Source organism: Acinonyx jubatus, chromosome B4 (assembly GCF_027475565.1).
Source record: "Acinonyx jubatus isolate Ajub_Pintada_27869175 chromosome B4, VMU_Ajub_asm_v1.0, whole genome shotgun sequence".
Taxonomy (NCBI): domain Eukaryota; kingdom Metazoa; phylum Chordata; class Mammalia; order Carnivora; family Felidae; genus Acinonyx; species Acinonyx jubatus.
The window spans coordinates 44,122,674-44,141,806 of NC_069387.1; the positions used below are offsets into that span (position 1 = coordinate 44,122,674).

Sequence of the window (19,133 nt, forward strand, 5' to 3'; positions counted from 1 at the left end):
AATGCAAAGAGATAGCTCTCATATTCCTTGCAGCACTCTTCACGACAGCCAAGATATGAAAACAACCTCGAGTGTCCCTCAATGGATGAATGGATAAAGAAAATGTGATATATACAATCAATAGAATACTCTTCAGCCTTTAGAAAAAGGAAATCCTGCATAGGCAACAGCATGGATTAACCTTGAGGATATTATGCTCAATGAAATAAGCCAATCACAGAAGTACAAATACTCCGTGATTCCACTTACATGAGATACAAAAAATAGTCAAATTCAGAGAAACAGAAAGTGGAAGGTGGTTGCCAGTGGCTACAGGAGGGGGAAGTAAGGAGTTTTTTGTTCAATGGGTATACAGTTTCAGTTGTGCAAGATGATTAAGTTCTAAAGATCTGTGGTACAACAAAATGCCTTTGGTTAACAATACTGAAGTGTGCACTGAAAAACTTGTTAAAAGGGTGAATCTTGTGTGTTCTTACCCACTCCCAAAAAGAGAGACATGAGAAAACTTTTGGAGGTAATGGATATGTCTATTACCCTGATTATGGATGATTTTACAGATATATGCATATGTCCAAACTTGTCAAATGATATACAATAAATATGTGCAACTTTTGCATGTTAATAATACCTCAAGAAAGCTGTTTTTAAAACAATAAAAGTAAGTTTTTAAACAGATTCTGGGGGCGCCTGGGTGGCTCAGTCAGTTAAGCATCCGACTTCAGCTCAGGTCATGATCTCACGGTTCATGGGTTCGAGCCCCGCATCTGGCTCTGTGCTGACAGCTCAGAGCCCGGAGCCTGTTTCAGAATCTGTGTCTCCCTCTCCCTCTGCCCCTCCCCCACTCGCGCTCTGTCTCCCTCTGTCTCAAAAATAAATAAACATTAAAAAATAATAATAATAATAAAATTAAAAAAAAAAGATTCTGGAATGTCTTCTAAATAAAAGAAACATTCTTTGGGATTTTTTTCTTTTCCTCATATATTTTATAATGTATCAAATTTTTGAAATAGCGTTGATTCTTTAATAACAGAGAAGATAAATTCCTACAACCTACCATATTGAAATGATATTAAATATGCAAAATCTTTGTAAACTCCAAATCCTAAACAAATATTTAATAGTTGTTAATTAACCAGGTCAGTTCATTCCACCATTATACATGATAACAGAGTTTATTATGTGAAATGTAATATTCTTATCTCTTGGATGTTTTTAACGGTATTATCACACCGAGTCGCACAAACATCAACACTTAGGCAAAACTTGCAGGAGCACTGCAGAGAGCATACAGGCCAAATATCTCAACTCAAGGCAGAATGGGAACACACGCACACAATCACCTTTCCAAGAGCATCCAAATGAAAGGCATTGTGCCCATTTTAGCCGAAGTACATTTTTACTTACAGCCTCCATATTTCATGTCAGCAACAAAGCGGAGTGCCTAATTTGCCCACAGGTCCAAAATGATCCAAGTTTTCAGGGAAGCTGACACACGATTTCACCTTCTGGGAGCAGTAGAAATGCAGGGCTTGTCATTGAGTTTGGGGGAAATATAGAGCCCTACTAATCCAAATGGCTCCTGGAGTCTCAGTCTCATATTTGATACAGGCAAACCCGAACACTCATATTACCTCAGAAGTAGAAATAAAAAGTTGCCTGGTAAACCTAGATCACTAGCATAGATCGTAAACCTGTCTATTTAGCCTCAAACCTTCTGGGAGGGGAAGAAATAAAAGAAAATCATGCAATCTTCCCTTCCCTCCATACCTATATTTTTTCTCTGGCATGTCCTTTCTATAAAATCCTGCTTCATTTTCTGCTGAAGACTTTCATTTTCACGACTGTTACATTCCAAAATCTTATTTGTCAAAAGTTGCTCCTTGAAGTAGCTGTCATTTTGCACAATTTGGTACTCTTGACTCAAATTTCTTATATTTTCCCTCTGCTGATGGTTTTCTTGAATATACTGAAAAACTAAAATTAATAGCATAGATATAATATAAAAGTACTCATACGGCTTAACTGTTAAAATGTAAGACAAAGGAAAGTCTCACTTTGATAACCAACCCATTTCATTACTTTAAATGAGTAATTTGACATTTAGAAAGTAACACCTCAGTAAACTAATCATAGAAATGGAACCACCAAATTTCACACTGTTAGTAACCTGAGTGTAGAATAAATAAATAAAATTATGATGGTAACACCTTATAATTCGGTTTTGTTTCTTTTTAAAAGTTAGTGCATCATTTATAAATAGGTACCAAAGTAAAAATCAGTCAATCAACTTTTAACAACACATCTGAGCATGAAAAACTGTGCTGAGACACATAAGGAAATAGCATCATTGTTATTGGAGGAGATAGAATATCCACAGAAGAAAAGAGAGAAAGATTTAAATATGTACATTTATCTGAGTGTAACATATTAGTAATTTTCTCGAGAAATGTCAAGAAATTCAAATAAAAGATAACAGTTGAATTTAAGGGGCACTTAGGTGGCTCAACTAGTTAAGCATCTGACTCTTTGTTTTGGCCTCAGGTCATGATCTTGCAGTTTCCTGGGTTCAAGACCCATGTGGGGCTCTGCAGCTCGGAGCCTGCTTGGGATTCACGCTCTCCCTCTCTCCCTGCCCCTCCCCCACTCACGCCGTCTCTGTCTCTCTCAAAATAAATAAATAAACTAAAAAAAACATTTAAAAAGTTGTATTCAAGATCATCTAATGTCCATGTACAGAATCACTCTTTCCACTAAACTATATCTTCATTAAATACTTAAAAAAACATCACAAGAAAGTCATAATTTCTTCTGAACAGCTATTTCTTGAAGAATGTTTAAGAATCACAGTGATCTAAACTCAAAAGTCAGAATATGACTAAGTCCTGTAACTGGAGGAATGTTATCATGTACTATACACAGTAAGACAACTCACTGAACCACAGAGTCACTGGAATAGGTAAGTAACATGAAAATAGCACTGTGACATGTCTATGGAAAAAATCACCCAGAAAGAGCCACCTGGGACATTCCCTGATGGGAGTCGGGGAACAATTAATGGAGCACAATTAATATTTGCACAATTAGTGTTCCCTGCTATTACTCAGGCTTGAAGGATATATTTCAATTACTCACTCTTTGTCCCCAACACTGCAACTGTCACCGATAGTAGTAAACAGAGGATCCCAAGAATCACTGCAATGAGATGCCATGGCACTGAAAACTCTTTAAATAAAAAGAAAGATAATTATCAGGGGCAGAGCATGGCCCCTACTAACCTTAGCCTGGGATACCATTTGAAACAAAGAGACAATCTTCCCTAAAATTTTTACAAAAACATATCATACCAATTGATTTAAATTCATAACCTAATAATTACAGTTTTAAAGTCTCAGATTTCTGGGGCGCTTGGGTGGCTCAGTCAGTTGAGCATCTGATTCTTGATTTTGGCTCAGGTCATGATCCCAGTGTCATGGAATCCAGCCCTGTGTCAGGCTCAGCAAGGAGCCTGCTTGAGATTCTCTCTCTTTCTCTCTCTGCCCCTCTCCCCTTTTATGAAAAATAAAAATAAGGTCTCAGACTTCTGACTGATATACACCCACTGTAGAAACACTACACATAAGAACAGTCCAATAGGATTTTAAAAGTACTTCCCTTACTAAATAGAGAGCTGTCCAATGACTATGCTGTCACTTGAAACTAAGGTACATTGCATGTCAACTATCCTTCAATTTAAAAAAATCTAACCAAGTTTTCAAAAAGAAGCACAGAAGGCAATAGACATAATACACATTTATAAGAATCCACACGGACATTGTATACTCTTTCCTGTGATCACAACTAATCATGAAGAGGAACAAAAAAGCAGTCAATATTATTGAGGAATTGGTAGCCAACAGTGGATATTCTGAAGCTGGAAATGTGATTGGGATCTATCCTTAAACGAGTTTCTAGAAATAGGGGGGCCTGGGTGGCTCAGTTGGTTGAGCGTCCGACTTCAGCTCAGGTCATGATCTCACAGTTTGTGAGTTCCAGCCCCACATCGGGCTCTGTGCTGACAGCTCAGGGCCTGGAGCCTGCTTCGGATTCTGTGTCTCCCTCTCTCTACCCCTCTTCTGCTCGCATTCTGTCTGTCTCTCTCTCTCAAAAATAAATATACATCAAAAAAATTTTTTTTTAATTTCTAGAAATCAAATTTCTTTTTCATCAATTCTATTTTTCCCTAGACAATATTATATTTAGCTTCCTATTTTTGAGGTCCTTGATCTGAAAACTGTATCTCTGTCACTAAATTAAAACAGTAAAATCATTCTCATTTTAGAGCTCGTGACAATATTTGAAGGTAGAACAGAAAAGAGAACAGAAAAAAAAATGAATGCTCTTTCTGTTTCTTCATTGCTGTTAAGGTTTGGTAAATATTTAAGACACCTAAAACACCTTCTATCTGAATAAAAACATTGTTTCTAACAAATATTGTCATTTTTCAAGCAGTCTCTAAGACCTTTATCTCTCTAGGAAATGCAGTGTTTTCTTGAGACTGTAATCTGTCCTTCACTTTTAATGGCCTCAAAAATTCCTCTTGATCAGAAATTTGAATAAAAACATTTTATTGGCTTTATGAGTCTAAAAGAATTCATCAATTTCTCCATTCTCACAAACTTAAAAAAAAAGACTTGCTCTGCTACCTACGCCATTATCATTTCCTATCACCATTTGAGAACCTGAAGGACAGACAGGAACTTTTTTTCAAACGTCAAAGTTTGAAAGAGATGCTTAAGACACATACCTTTGTCATCAGTTTTCCCAGGCCTTTGAGTCCTACCTGGCCTTATTCTATTTTGTGACTCTGAAGGAGACTGAAGAAATCTCAGGGTGGAATAAATCACTTTCTGATCGCTCATCTCTACAGGAAGAAGGGAAGCATGTTTTGCATTAAAACCTCACAACAGGATGATTTCTTTCAAAAGAAAAATTACAGTATCAGTCTATAGAAATATACAAGAAACATACCTAGAGGTGTGTGTGTGTATCTGTATGTGTAAGGGGAGGTGTGTTTAACTCCTTCAAGTGCACAAAGCATGTGGACTGAGCCTGATATATATAGGAAAGCGAAAACCTTTCAATATTTCTGTTAAACTCATTTATACTTCTAGTGATTATTGCCATTATGATTAGAAATACAGAAAGGTGTTTTTTTTTAATCTACCAATACACTTAATAGGCTGAGTCATATTCACCCAGCCAATTTAACTCCAAATGTTCAATGTGCATATACAAATGTTGGGCAAATTTGAGGCACCATTGTAAATTACTGAGACCGTTTTAAAACTATCAATTCAAAAAACAAAAATTCTGTTTCTGAAGTTCTGAAAAAATATAAGTATCTTGCCTTAAAAAGCCTTAATATACACATTCAGATCTATATATAAATATTACAAAGTTCTTGCATTCTTTTCAGTTATGACATGACTCTACTAGAGTGTTTCCCAAAATACATCCCATAAACCATCTGCAAAAGAATTATTAAGGGTTAACATCACAGATTGCTCAAAAATCTGATTCCAGTGCCCCATGCAAGGTGTGTGGAATAAAAATCTCTTAGGGGTGCCTGGGTGGCTCAGTTGATTGAGCATTCGATTCTTGATTTTGGCTCAGGTCATAATCCCAGGTAGCCCCATGTCGGGCTCTGTTTTGAGCATCGAGCCTACTTAAGATTCTCTCCCTCTCTCTCTCTCTCTCTCTCTCTCTCTCTGCCCCACTCCCCCACTTGCACGTGCTCTCTCTCTCAAAACAAAAATAAATTAATTAAAAAATAACGATTAAAAAAATCTCTTAGTTGGAGCCAAGACTCCTGTATTTTTAATCCCAAATGATTCCATGTATATTTGAATTTTAGAAATAATTTTCTAGTGTATGATGTTGCCACAGAAGCCTCTGTGAAAATAAAATTTGTCAATAGGCAGTCATTAGTTAATATCCATAAAGGATTTGAGCTATATTAATATCAATATAACAAGAAATTATTAAATAGTAAACATCTAAAATTTACCTTGGTTCTTATATTAATCAGTGTGAAGAGATGATATCTAAGGAGCAGAAAACGTGGAAAACAAATTGCACATGTAACTATATCCTTTTTCAATTTTTTAATTAATTTCTAAAATTTTCTAACTTCTTCACATTTTCCCTAATTTCCTAAGGAACAGGAGTGTTTTCACTTATTCAGTCCTTTAAGATGGATAGTATGTAAGTAACTCAACATAAAGCAAAACACGCAGCATATTGAGAAAAAGAAAATAGCTTCCCGTGAATGCTGCAGTAGTTTTCACATCCTTTAGAGTTCATGCAGTTCTGATGTGATCATTAGAAAATTCTTTTCTAGCAATCCTGTATCCATGCCAAGCCACTTGTAATAAAATGCCATATTCCCAGCATCTTTTTTCCTGAGAATTTTTTCTTTATAAGTGGGACTAGTAGGATACTCAGATAACAAAGATATGAGAAAGCAAAAGCAAAAGTTACCTGTGTCTATGCCAGGCAGTGATGCAGGTGGAGAACACTGATCCAGAAATGCGGTGGAAGAAGCTGGCCTTTCCAATCCTGGATCCCTTGTGTGCGTCAGGACTATAAGACAGAAGGCAGAAATGAATTGTCTCTGAATGGTGCTCACACTACAAAAATTAGTGCCCCTCCTCTTGACCAAAGTGGTGAAAGGAAATTATATCAAAAGGCTGATGTTGAGGTATATCTTCCTCCATTTCAACTAACCAACCACTTCGAACTCTTTGCAAAATAACAGTCAAAATCAATTATTTGAGGACTGAACATATAAATGAACACAGTTTTGTTCTAAGTTCTAAGTAACTAAATTCTTTAACTCTTAAATAGCCTGTTAGAAACTTTGTCTTCCATGTTGCTATTTGAAAAAAATGTATTATTTCTTTTTTCCATTTATGTGTACTACAGATAAATGTATTTTAGAAATTGTTTTTACATGTCCATAATTCCACTACAAAAATTTTGACGTATATTCTTCTAGTTTTTCTATCCACACACTGGGTTTATTATCAAAGTTGGAATCGTTCCATACATGATGTTTTTGATTATTTCCTAATAAATGTTTCCTCATTTAAAAAATATTTATCTACAATGTGATTTTAAAAACCATATATAGTCATTACCCAGACAGATTATATCACAATTTATTCAGGCAATCCCCTACGGTTGGGCATCTGGGTGGTTTACATGTTTTTTGCTAACATAAAAAATATTTGGCCTTATTTTTGAATACTGTCTTAGAAAAAATTTTTAAACATAAAATTATGGGATCGATACATTAAAGAACTTTGATACATATTGCCAAATGCCTTCCAGTGAAGTTGCTCCCATTTGTACATCACTAGGTGTGTGAGAAAATGCTCACGTTTGATCTTTTAAGAAGAGATACTATTGAAGTATTCCTCCATTTGAGTTTTGTGCATGAACCTTACTTCGTGAAGATCTTCAACCTTCCAGCTAAAGGAAATTCATCTCTGCAACTGTTTCTATGAGTCAGACCTTACCAGAATATACCCAAATCTCCCTGAAGTTCATTGTCATGTAATACAGTCCTTGTCAGTCTTCTGACATACAGATCTATGAAACCAACTGACGTTGCCCTTCACATCACATGATTATGGTTAACGTGGGGTGTGGCAGAGAGGAGTGAGGTGGGATGAGAAACAGAAATTGGTTATGCAGAGACAACTCACCCTTATTTCACCCGACTCTGACCAAATTCCTTGCTTATTCTTTTTTTCCCTTACCACGTCGAGCCACAACCAAAGCATTGTCCTTTAGAAGGATTTCTCATTCTTCAGTTTGCTCATGCTGCCCACCTCACTTCCATGCCACTTTACAAACACAGCTACTGACTGTTCTCACCGCTAGGACCACCATGTCTAGGTTATGTTGCCAGTGTTTGGTCCCTGGCTGTCCCCAAAGCAGTCCTGAATCTCTGAATCACCACTTGTCATCATGTGCAGGCACTCAGCTGAAATACCTCCCAGAGACTAATTTAATTCAATAAGACAAAGCAAAGTTGCATGGGTAGGTTCTGGACACTTCAAGAATACATGCTGCTGGGCATTTTCTTGTCTTTACCCCACTCCTGGTTCGACTTTGTTCATCTCCAAACAGAGAAAGATCTTAGCCTTCTATCCTAGTGCCAAAAATAAATAAGTAAATAAATAAATAAATAAAACCAGTTCTGCTGAGAGAACATTGGGAGCAGGGGTGGGAGAAATATTCATGGTGATCAAAAAAGTGGCAGAGAGAGACACTATCATTTATTGGAGGACCCACTGTACATCCAACCATATCAAAACCTTCCAATGCTGAGAGCTGTTTATTACTGTCCCTATTTTACAAATGAAGAAACTAACGTTAAGAAGTTAATTGACTTGCCAACACCCACGTTCTTGCTAAGTCTTGACCCATGTTTAAAATCAGGCCTGACTGAATATAAAGCACTGACAGAATATGGATTCAGAAGGGCTTGGATTTGCAACAAACCTCATGCTACAAAGCATGAATTCTGGAAGCAGGCAGAGGTGGCTTGAAATACCAGCACTAGCTTCCCTGTGAGATGTGGGGCAAGTAACTACCCTCCTATAAAACGTCGGGTTCATCATAGTAAGATAGCGAGAATATTTGCCTTCTCAGGTTGTTATGAGAGTTAAGTGAGACCGGGTCTATCAAGTGCCAACCAGACCTGGTAAACACGCAGTAGGCACTCATTACATGTTAAATATTATTATTTGAGGTCCAAGGTTCAAATCCTTTCTAGCTGCAAAAATGTGAACCAGTCACTTGCGATCTTCAAGCCGGTTTCCTCCCATGTCCTATGAGAATATCACTCACTTGATAGACTTGGAAGACTTCAATGAGATTAGCACTACAGATAGGATTTCTCAGACTTCAAAATAAATAGTCATTTTTTCCCTCTCTCTCCCAAGGTTCTATAAATAGCAGAAAAGCCAGGACTGCGATCCAGAAGTCCTGACAGGCTGAGCTAGTTTCTCTGTCCTAACATGTGAGGTTTGGAGTGTAGACGCTCGGAAGAAAGGAGGTGGGAAGGGGCAGGCAGGCACATTAGTACTGGAAAAATGTGGGCGGCATCCTACTACCGCCCTAGAAAAACCATTCTGTGCCCTCAGATCTAGCTATTTATATTTTCCTGTCCCTGTGGAGACACTAGTAATGCTGAGCCTTTATTCTGTTTTGATTTACATCCTTATAGCTGATGAAAGGGTGGAGAGTTCTCACGATGGAGCCTAGACAGCTGCAGATTACCTTTTTGCACTTCCATACCTGCCTGTCTTCTCTACGTAAACTCTGTGACTACCACGTCTGTCTGGTCCCTTATCGTAACTGCAGCACAGACAAGAGATACGATGCCTACATGTGTGCTTGATGAGCAAGGGGGTTCGAGTTAAGAGGAATTGACTATAAAATCTAGATTTTTCCATTTTAGAGAGAAGCCAGTGAGAGGTCTTCTGAATTCACTTTTGCTCAAAAGACACATAATACATAAAACATATGTATATACACAGCATTTGTTTACTTACTTCCTGCCTGCTTGGCTGCAAAGCCTTTTTCCATTCGGGAAACCACACAACTTACCTCAACCCCTACTGACAGTATTCACTTTGTCAGCTAGGAGCTTAGATCACGGCTTCTAGTCACACTTTCCAGCTTTCTGGTCACACCGTCAAACCTCAGCGGCTTATCATTTCACAGAAGCATGCTGTTTCTCCTCTTGAACGTGAAGTATGTCTAGCATAAACACTAGCTCCTACGAAAAGATGGTCTTCCTCCCTCTCCTGAGAAGTGGACCTCACCTAGCCAAGATTCCCACCTCCACGGTTGTTAGACTTAATGCCTAAACTTTATGACACTGAGCAACTTCTGGCTCTTGCTGTAAAAACTCAAAAGACTTCATTTGAAGGTTCCTGTTCCCCTAACTAGTACCTCATTTGTCCTTCTTGTCTTTACAATAAAAACTGTTCTAACACTCTAGAGTCAAAATCTTTTATATTGGCCCAATTGCCCTCCAGCAGTCAATCAAAAAGTACCCATCCTTCCTCCAATTTCTAAATACCTAAATGAGAAGACCATCTCAGGAAATAAGTAAGCATGAAAAAATTATGGGAAAAGAAAAAAAAAGGATTTCAGGTTGCTATTTGGGTTCTGTGTCACTAAAGGATAAAGTCTGTTCATGGGTTGAAGGGAAAATAGCTCTGCAAAGTAGTGGCATAATTAAGAAGTTAGATGTTTGAATTAGTGTTCCCTCCACTATATCACACAGTTCAGACTCTAAGCTCACCCTCAAACCATTCATTTACCTTTGCTCTTTATTTTTATTAAATCCTGTGGATTTTCTATTCTAGCTCATTACCATACAATGCTAAGAAGCCAACTATTAAAAGTGCCCATAGATGTGTATAGGAGCCTTATTCACAATTGCCAAAACTTGGAAGCAACTGAGAGGTGCTTCACTAGATAAAAGGATAAACCGTGGTCCATCCAAGCAATGGAATATTCAGCGCTAAGAAATGAGCTATCAAACCATGAAAAGACATAAAGGAAACTCAAATGTGTATTACCAAGTAAAAGAAGTCAATCTGAAAAGGCTACATATTGTCTGATTCCAACTATGACACTATGGAAAAGATAAAACTATGGAGACAATACAAAGAGTAGCAGTTGCCAGGGGATGAGAGTAGGGAGAAATAGAATAGAGCCCAGGGGAATTTTAGGGTGGTGAAAATACTAGCTCTGAGACCAGAATGATGGATATATGGTCATTATACATTTGCCCAAACTCACAGAACGCACACTGCCAAGAGTGAACCCTAATGTAAACAAACTATGGGTTTTAGGCGGTTATGATGTGTCAGTGGAGACTCATCCAATATAACAAATGTGCCACTCTGCTGAGAGATGCTGATAACAGGGAAGGCTGTGCATGTGGGCAGCTAGAGTATAAGGGAAATCTCTGTACCTTCCTCTTCTCATTTGGCTGTGAACCGAAAATTGCTCCCCCCCAAAAAATCTTTAAAAAAAAAAATCACAGGGATCGCTGGTTGAACTTACAGCACAACCCATGTTCACAGGTCTCAAACAAAATGGTCTAATGATGGATACACAAAATAATCTCAGCTCTCATTTACATTAAAAATGTCCACATGAATAAACTCAGTCTGACATTGATGAAGTATCCGCATGTACTCTTAACTGTAAGAAGCAGAGATGCAAAACCTAGAAACTCAAAATAAAGAATTCTCGCCGGTCCTCTTTGCGGGGCCATTTATCTATTCCTTGGCTGAACAAAGTTAAAGTGCTCTACTTGGACCATACATGAGAAAATTAGAATCGCAGTGGGACCACATCCAAAAGACACATCTTGTTCCGAGGAATTTGAATATACAGCTCTGTGGCAGAGGTATGTGTGTATGCAAAATTCATGGCAGTTGGAAGGTTTGCACAGTGACAGAAATGAGTCTCTTCCACCTCAGACTAAGTTACAAAGACACATAATCTGAAGGCAGGAAGTACAAAAGACAACAAGCTCAATCAACTTTTACAAAGCACCTACTCTATGGAAAAGACTGTGCTAGGTGCTGGGTGGTGACACTCCATCCCAAAAAGGAACAAAAGGAGGGACAGGGCACAGAACCAATACTTGGGAAATGACTCTGATTATTGTAAGAGGTCTCTTTTTTATGGGGAGAGGGGAAAGGGAACATGTATCTGCTGACCTGAGTGCTATAACAATCTAGTTTCACATAAAATTAGCACATAATTTAGTTTTTAGTGATCCTTGCCCGCTAGCAACTTACCATCAAGGAGAGCCAGTTCAAACAGGGTACATGAAAGCCAGAAACAATACAAAGTATTTATCCTAATGACCTATCCTCTAGTCTTGGTTTGAATATGGGAAACACAGTAGATAGTGGAGACAGAGCATTACAAGTGAGTCAGCGCTAGAGGGAAGTCAGAGAATGAAAACAGAGTTAATACATTAGAGGCTTTTTTTAATCTAAGGACTATTTCCGCCAACTCCCTCAATCTTCACCATTTTAGTCAATGTCTTCCTCAGGAGACTCAGAATAAAGATTCTCTCAAGGAGCAACCAAAAATTGTGGCCCTACAGAAGGTTAAAAGAGCAATTTGTTTTTCCCTTCCTCCTGGAGACTGACGTCTAAGAAAATTATAACATGACTTTACATTGCATATCCACCAAGGTCTGCAACTTAAGAAGATATGCTTATTTTCGTAAGAGACCAGCAGGTGATGACAGTATAGTCTTGGCACCGTGGAGATCGGGTGACGTTCCAGGGCAAACCTGAAGAGGATGGCCATTCGTGTTCATACGTGTTTATGCAGGGCAAAAGACCAGACGGTACTCCAAGGCAAACAGGCTACCGAGACGTGCTTTAGAGCTACACTGTCCAAAGGAGAGCCACAAGGGACACTGGCTACCTAAATTTAATCAAGAGGGAGGAGTCAACAAGAGGGATACCAGAACTTCCCTCCTCCCTCAAACTCGGCAGTATTGAGATCACTTGGAATTCCAGGAATCCAGGCTCCTGGAACCTCTCCAGGAGCCAGAGAGAAGCTTGGCAGTTCAGAGGTGCGTGTTTGAGAATTGGGAGAGACCAATCGGGTGGCTGCGGAGGCAAGGAAGAGGGAGGTAACCCCGTCGGTGGAGAAACAAAAGGAGCAGAAAGAGGCTATGGAAGTATGGGATTGTATTTGGACAAGAGAGAAACCTTTCTGGACCACGGTCCAGAAAACAAGAATACAAAGAGAGATGAGAGACAGTTTCTACTTTGCAAGCAGCCCAGCAGTGAAGATCGGAGATTTCAGGGTTGCAGGACTATCTCCGGACCAGAGCCACTGCCTGCGGGCTGCCCTGCGTGCACCTGGTGGGGAGGAGAGCCGGCCCCCGGCTTGGTAATGCTCTGGGGGCGCACTGCAAGAAAGCTGTCCCCTCCATGCAGTGCTGTGAGAAGAGGGTTTACTAATGCTTCAAGAACAAGACGCTGCAGGCGCCAGCCAGAGGCCCGTTGTCCACCGGGCGGAGTAGTGCTATTCTGGGTCCGTGCAGAGAGGGATCCTTTAAGCCACCGAGTTTTGAATCCCAGTAGAGTGCCCGGGACGCAGGGAGACTGGGGAGCCGGACAAACCCGGCCTGCTCCCGCCCATGCTGCTTGGAGAGCGCTGCCTGAACAGTGTGTTTCGAGACACCCAGTGCAGGGGGAGGACTAGGGTGTCACCATTTTCCTCCCCGTCACCAACACAGTGGGGCTTAAGGGAACAAGATAGCGGCACCCAGTGCAGGGGGCACCCAGTGGAGGCAGGACCCCCTAACACCAAACCTCACCCCTCCGAGGCTAGCAATGGCTTTTCTCCAGGAGTGAGATTGACACTCACGGAACCAGTAGGCCCCTCCTCCAGACGAGCACAGCCACGGGGTCCAAGGCACCACTGGACAACTGTCCTGTGGTTTTGTATGTGAGTCTGTTTTTGTTGTTGTTGTTGTTGTTTTCTTCTTTCTTTTTTTAATTACTTTTTTCTTCTTTTTTTTCTTCTTTTTCCCTGCCTTATCTTTCTGCTCTCCTAATTTTTTTCCTCCTCCCATGGATTCAGACTTACAGTTTCTGATTTGATTTTTAGTCGATTCTTATTATGCATATTTTTTCTTTTTCTTTCTTTTTTTTTTTTTTCTCTCTTTTTTTCTTTCTTGGTCTGGTTGTTTGTGTAATCAGACCTTTTGCCATATTCTTTTTATACCTTTTCTGTATCTCCTTCTTCTTTATTTTCATCTCTTTCTGGATTAAGCCCTATAAATTATTTGATTCTCTGACTGGTCTCTCTATCCACCCTAATCATTTATCTCTTAGTTTGCAATAAGGTTTCTTCCCCCCACCTTGTCCTCCTTTCCAGGGTTGCTTCAATGAAAAATCAAAGCATACCTGGTGGACGGTCCAATACACCACTAGAAGTAGTGAGATACAGCAGCCAAGGCACAACAACAGAGTGCACATAACACACTCCAAAAACATTTCCTGAAGTGCCAGACCCTGGACAGTCCTTTTTAATATAGTAGTACTCGCAAGTGCAGGACACATAACAAGCTATTAAAACATGTAAAGCACAGAAAACTAGCCAAAATGATGAAAGGGAAGAATTCTTCTCAACAGAAATTCCAAGAAGAAATGACAGCCAGAGAATTGCTCAAAACAGATAGAAACGACATATCTGATCAAGAATGTAGAATAGTACCCATAAGACTAATAGCTGGGCTTCAAAAAAGCATAGAAGACAGCAGAGAATATACTGCTGCAGAGATCAAGGACCTAAGAAATAGTCACGATGAATTAGGAAATGTTGTAAATGAGATGCAAAATAAACTAGACACAGTGACAGCAAGGATGGAAGAAGCAGAGGAGAGAATAGGTGAAATAGAAGATAAAATTATGGAAAAGGAAGAAGCTGAGAAAAGGTGATAAAGGAAATTAATAGACCACAGGGGAGAATCAGAGACCTAAGTGATTCAATGAAACAAAATAATGTTCATATCATAGGAGTTCCATAAGAGGAAGAAAGGGGCAGAAGGTTTATTTCAGCAAATTATAGCTGAGACATCCCTAATCTGGGGAAGAAACAGGAATCCAAATCCAGGAGGCACAGAGAACTCCCTTCAGAATCAACAAAAACAGATCAACACCATGACATATCATAGTGAAATTGAGAAAATACAAAGACGAAAAGAGAATTCTGATAAGCAGCTAGGGACAATCAGACCTTAACCTACAAGGGTAGACACATAAGGGTAGTAGCAGACCTGTCCACTGAAACTTGCAGGCCAGAGGGAGTGGTAGGAAATATTCAGTGTGCTGACTAGGAAAAATATGCAGCCAAAAATCCTTTTTCCAGCAAGGCTGTCATTTAGAATAGAAGGAGAGATAAAGGCTTTCCCAGACAAACAAAAACTGAAGGAGTTCATGACCACTAAACCAGCCCTGCAGGACATCCTGAAGGGGACTCTATGAGTGGAAAGCAGCAAAACCTACAAAGGACCAGAGACAACATCACAAGCACAAAACCTACAGATAACACAATGAAACTAAACCCATCTTTCAATAATCACTCTAAATGTAAATGGACTAAATGCCCCAATCAAAGGACATAGGATATCAGAATGGATAAAAAAACAAGACGCATCTCTATGCTTCCTACAAGACACTCATTTTATACCTGAGGACACCTGAAGATTGAATGTGAGGGGATGGACAACTATCACGCTATAGGATGTCAAAAGAAAGCTAGAGTAGGCATACTTATATCAAACAAACTAGATTTTAAAACAAAGACTATAACAAGAGATGAAGAAGAGAATTATATCATAATTAAGGGGTCTATCCATCAAAAAGAGCTAACAATTATAAATGTTTATGCCCCGAACATAATAACCCCCAAATATACGAATCAATTAATCATAAACATAAATGAATGTATAGACAACAATATCATGATTGTAGGGGACTTTAATATTCCATTTACAACAATGGAAAGATCATCTAGGCAGAATATCACTAAGGAAACAATGGCTGTAAATAATACACTGGACCAGATGGACTTAACAGGTATATTCAGATCTTTTCATTGAAAAGAAGCAGAATACACATTCTTCTTGAATGCATGTTGAACATTCTCCAAAAAAGATCACATACTGAGTCACAAAACAACCCTCAGCGAATATAAAAGGACTGAGCCATACCATGCATATTTTCAGATCACAATGCTTTGAAACTTGAAATCAACCACAAGAAAAAATTTGGAAAGCCTCCAAGTACATGGAGGTTAAAGAAGATCCTACTCAATCAAGAGATGAAGAAGGGCATTATATCATAATTAAGGGGTCTAACATGCACCCCCATGTTTTTACCAGCACTATCAACAATAGCCAAAGTATGGAAAGAGCCCAAATGTCCATCGATGGATGAATGGATAAAGAAGATGTGATATATATGTACAATGGAGTATTACTCGGCAGTCAAAAAGAATGAAATCTTGCCATTTGCAACTACGTGGATGGAACCAGAGGGTATTATGCTAAGTGAAATTAGTCAGAGAAAGACAAAAATCATATGACTTCACTCATATGAGGACTTTAAGACAAAACAGATGAACATAAGAGAAGGGAAACAAAAATAATATAAAAACAGGGAGGGAGACAAAATAGAGGAGTCTCAGAAATATGAAGAACAAACTGAGGGTTCCTGGAGGGGTTGTGGGAGGGGGGATGGGCTAAATGGGTAAGGGGTATTAAGGAATCTACTCCTGAAATCATTGCTGCACTATATGCTAACTAATTTGGATGTAAAATTTAAAAAATAAAAAATAAAAAATAATAAATAATAAAAAAATAATTAAGGGGTCTATCCACCAAGAAGACCTAACAATTATAAACATTTATGTACCAAATGTGAGAGCACCCAAATATATAAATCAATTAATCACATAGAGAAACTCATTGATAGTAATACCATAATAGTAGGAGTCTTCAACACCCACTCACAGCAATGGACAGATCATCTAATCAAAAAATCAACAAGGAAACAAAGACTTTGAATGACATACTGGACCAGATGGAATTAAGATATATTCAGAACATTTCATCCTAAAGCAGCAGAATATACATTCTTCTCCAGCACACATGGAATGTTCTCCAGAATAGACCACATACTGGGACACAAATCAGCCCTCAGCAAGTACAAAAAGGTCGAGATCATACCATGCATATTTTCAGACCACAACGCTATGAAACTTGAAATCAACCACAAGAAAAAATTTGGAAAGGTAACAAATACTTGGAACCTAAAGAACATCCCACTAAAGAATGAATGGGCTAACCAAGAAGTTAAAGAGGAAATTAAAAAGTATATGGAAGCCAATGAAAATGATAACACCACAACCCAAAACCTCTGGGATGCAGCAAAGAAGGCCATAAGAGAAAAGTATTTAGTAATCCAGGCCTTCCTAGAAGGAAGATCTCAGATACACAGCCTAACCTTATGCTTAAAGAGCTGGAAACATAACAGCAAATAAAACCCAAAACCAGCAGAAGACAGGAAATAATAAAGATTAGAGCAGAAATTAATGCTATAGAAACCCAAAAAACGTTAGAACAGATCAATGAAACCAGAAGCTGGTTCTTTGAAAGAATTAACAAAATTGATAAACCACTAGCCAGTTTGATCAAAAAGAAAAAGGAACAGACCCAAATAAAGAAAATCAAAAATGAAAGAGGAGAGATCACAACCAACACAACAGAAATAAAAACAATAATAAGAGAATATTATGAACAACTATATGCCAATAAAATGGGTAATCTGGAAGAAATGGACAAATTCCTAGAAACATATATACTACCAAAACTGAAACAGGAAGAAATAGAAAATTTGGACATACCCATAACCAAAAAAGAAATCAAATTAGTAATTAAAAATTTCCCAAAAAACAAGAGTCCAGAGCCAGATGGCTTTCCAAGGGAATTCTACAAACATTTAAGGAAGAGTTAACACCTATTCTCTTGAAACTGTTCCAAAAAATAGAAATGGAAGGAAAACTTCCAAACTCTTTCTATGAAGCCAGCATTACCTTGATTCCAAAACCAGACAGAGACCCCACTAAAAAGGAGAACTATAGACCAATTTCCCTGATGAACATGGATGCAAAAATCCTCAACAAGATATTAGCCAACCGTATAGAACAATACATTAAAAAAATTATCCACCATGACCAAGTGGGATTTATACTTGGGATGCAGGGCTCGTTCAATATCCACAAAACAATTAACATGATTCATCACATCAATAAAAGAAATGACAAGAACTACATGATCCTCTCAATATACACAGAGAAAGCATTTGACAAAATACAGCATTCTTTCTTGATAAAAAACCCTCAAGAAAGTAGGGATAGAAGGATCATACCTCGAGATCATAAAAGCTATATATGAATGACCCAACGCTAATATCATCCTCAATGGGGAAAAACTGAGAGCTTTCCCCCTAAGGTCAGGAACAAGACAGGGATGTCCACTCTCGCCACTGTTACTCAACATAGTATTGGAAGTCGTGGCCTCTGCAATCAGACAACACAAAGAAATAAAAGGCATCAAAATTGGCCAGGAGGAGGTCAAACTTTCACTCTTCGCAGATGACACCAACTAATCTTTGACAAAGCAGGAAAGAATAACCAGTGGAGTAAAGACAGTCTCTTCAGCAAGTGGTGCCAGGAAAACTGGACAGCGACATGCAGAAGAATGAACCTGGACCACTTTCTTACACCATACACAAAAATAAACTCAAAATGAATGAAAGACCTCAATGTAAGACAGGAAGCCATCAAAATCCTCAAGGAGAAAGCAGGCAAAACCTCTCATCATGGCCACAGCAACTTCTTACTCTTACAACAACTTACATCGTCTCTGGAGGCAAGGGAAACAAAATCAAAAATGAACTACTGGGACCTCATCAAAATAAAAAGCTTCTGCACAGCAAAGGAAATAATCAGTAAAACTAAAAGGCAACCGACAGAATGGGAGAAGATATTTGCAAAGGACATATCAGATAAAGGGTTAGGATCCAAAATCTATAAAGAACTTATCAAACTCAACACCAAAAAAACAAATAGTCCAGTGAAGAAATGGGCAGAAGACAAGAATAGACATTTCTCCAAGGAAGACATCCAGATGGCCAACTGACACATGAAAAAATGCTCAGCATCACTCATCATCAGGGAAATACAAATCAAAACCACAATGAGACACCACCTTACACCTGTCAGAATGGCTAACATTAACAACTCAGGCAACAACAGATGTTGGTGAGGATGCGGAGAAAGAGAATCTCTTTTGCACTGCTGGTGGGAATGCAAACTGGTGCAGCCACTCTGGAAAACAGTATGGAGGTTCCTCACAAAACTAAAAATAGAACTACCCCACAACCCAGCAATTGCACTACTAGGCATTTATCCACAGGATACAGGTGTGTTGTTTTCAAAGGGACACACGCACCCCC

The 19,133-nt window shown here is 38.8% G+C and overlaps 1 protein-coding gene across 2 annotated transcripts in view; it reads right to left on the reverse strand.

Annotated features, from left to right (window-relative positions):
• The window catches only part of LOC106965724 (killer cell lectin-like receptor 2), a 32,288-nt gene extending 13,155 nt beyond the window's left edge, over positions 1–19,133 (reverse strand). Inside the window, exons 1-5 of one of the 2 annotated variants that reach the window (XM_027035564.2) lie at positions 6,520–19,133; positions 6,047–6,083; positions 4,784–4,900; positions 3,133–3,222; positions 1,768–1,974 (exon numbers count right to left, since the gene is read on the reverse strand). In XM_027035564.2, coding sequence (XP_026891365.1) covers positions 1,768–1,974; positions 3,133–3,222; positions 4,784–4,898 — 412 coding nt within the window. In that variant the 5' untranslated portion in view covers positions 4,899–4,900; positions 6,047–6,083; positions 6,520–19,133. The remainder of the gene's footprint in view (positions 1–1,767; positions 1,975–3,132; positions 3,223–4,783; positions 4,901–6,046; positions 6,084–6,519) is intronic. The other variant, XM_015061806.3, reaches the window with a different exon arrangement.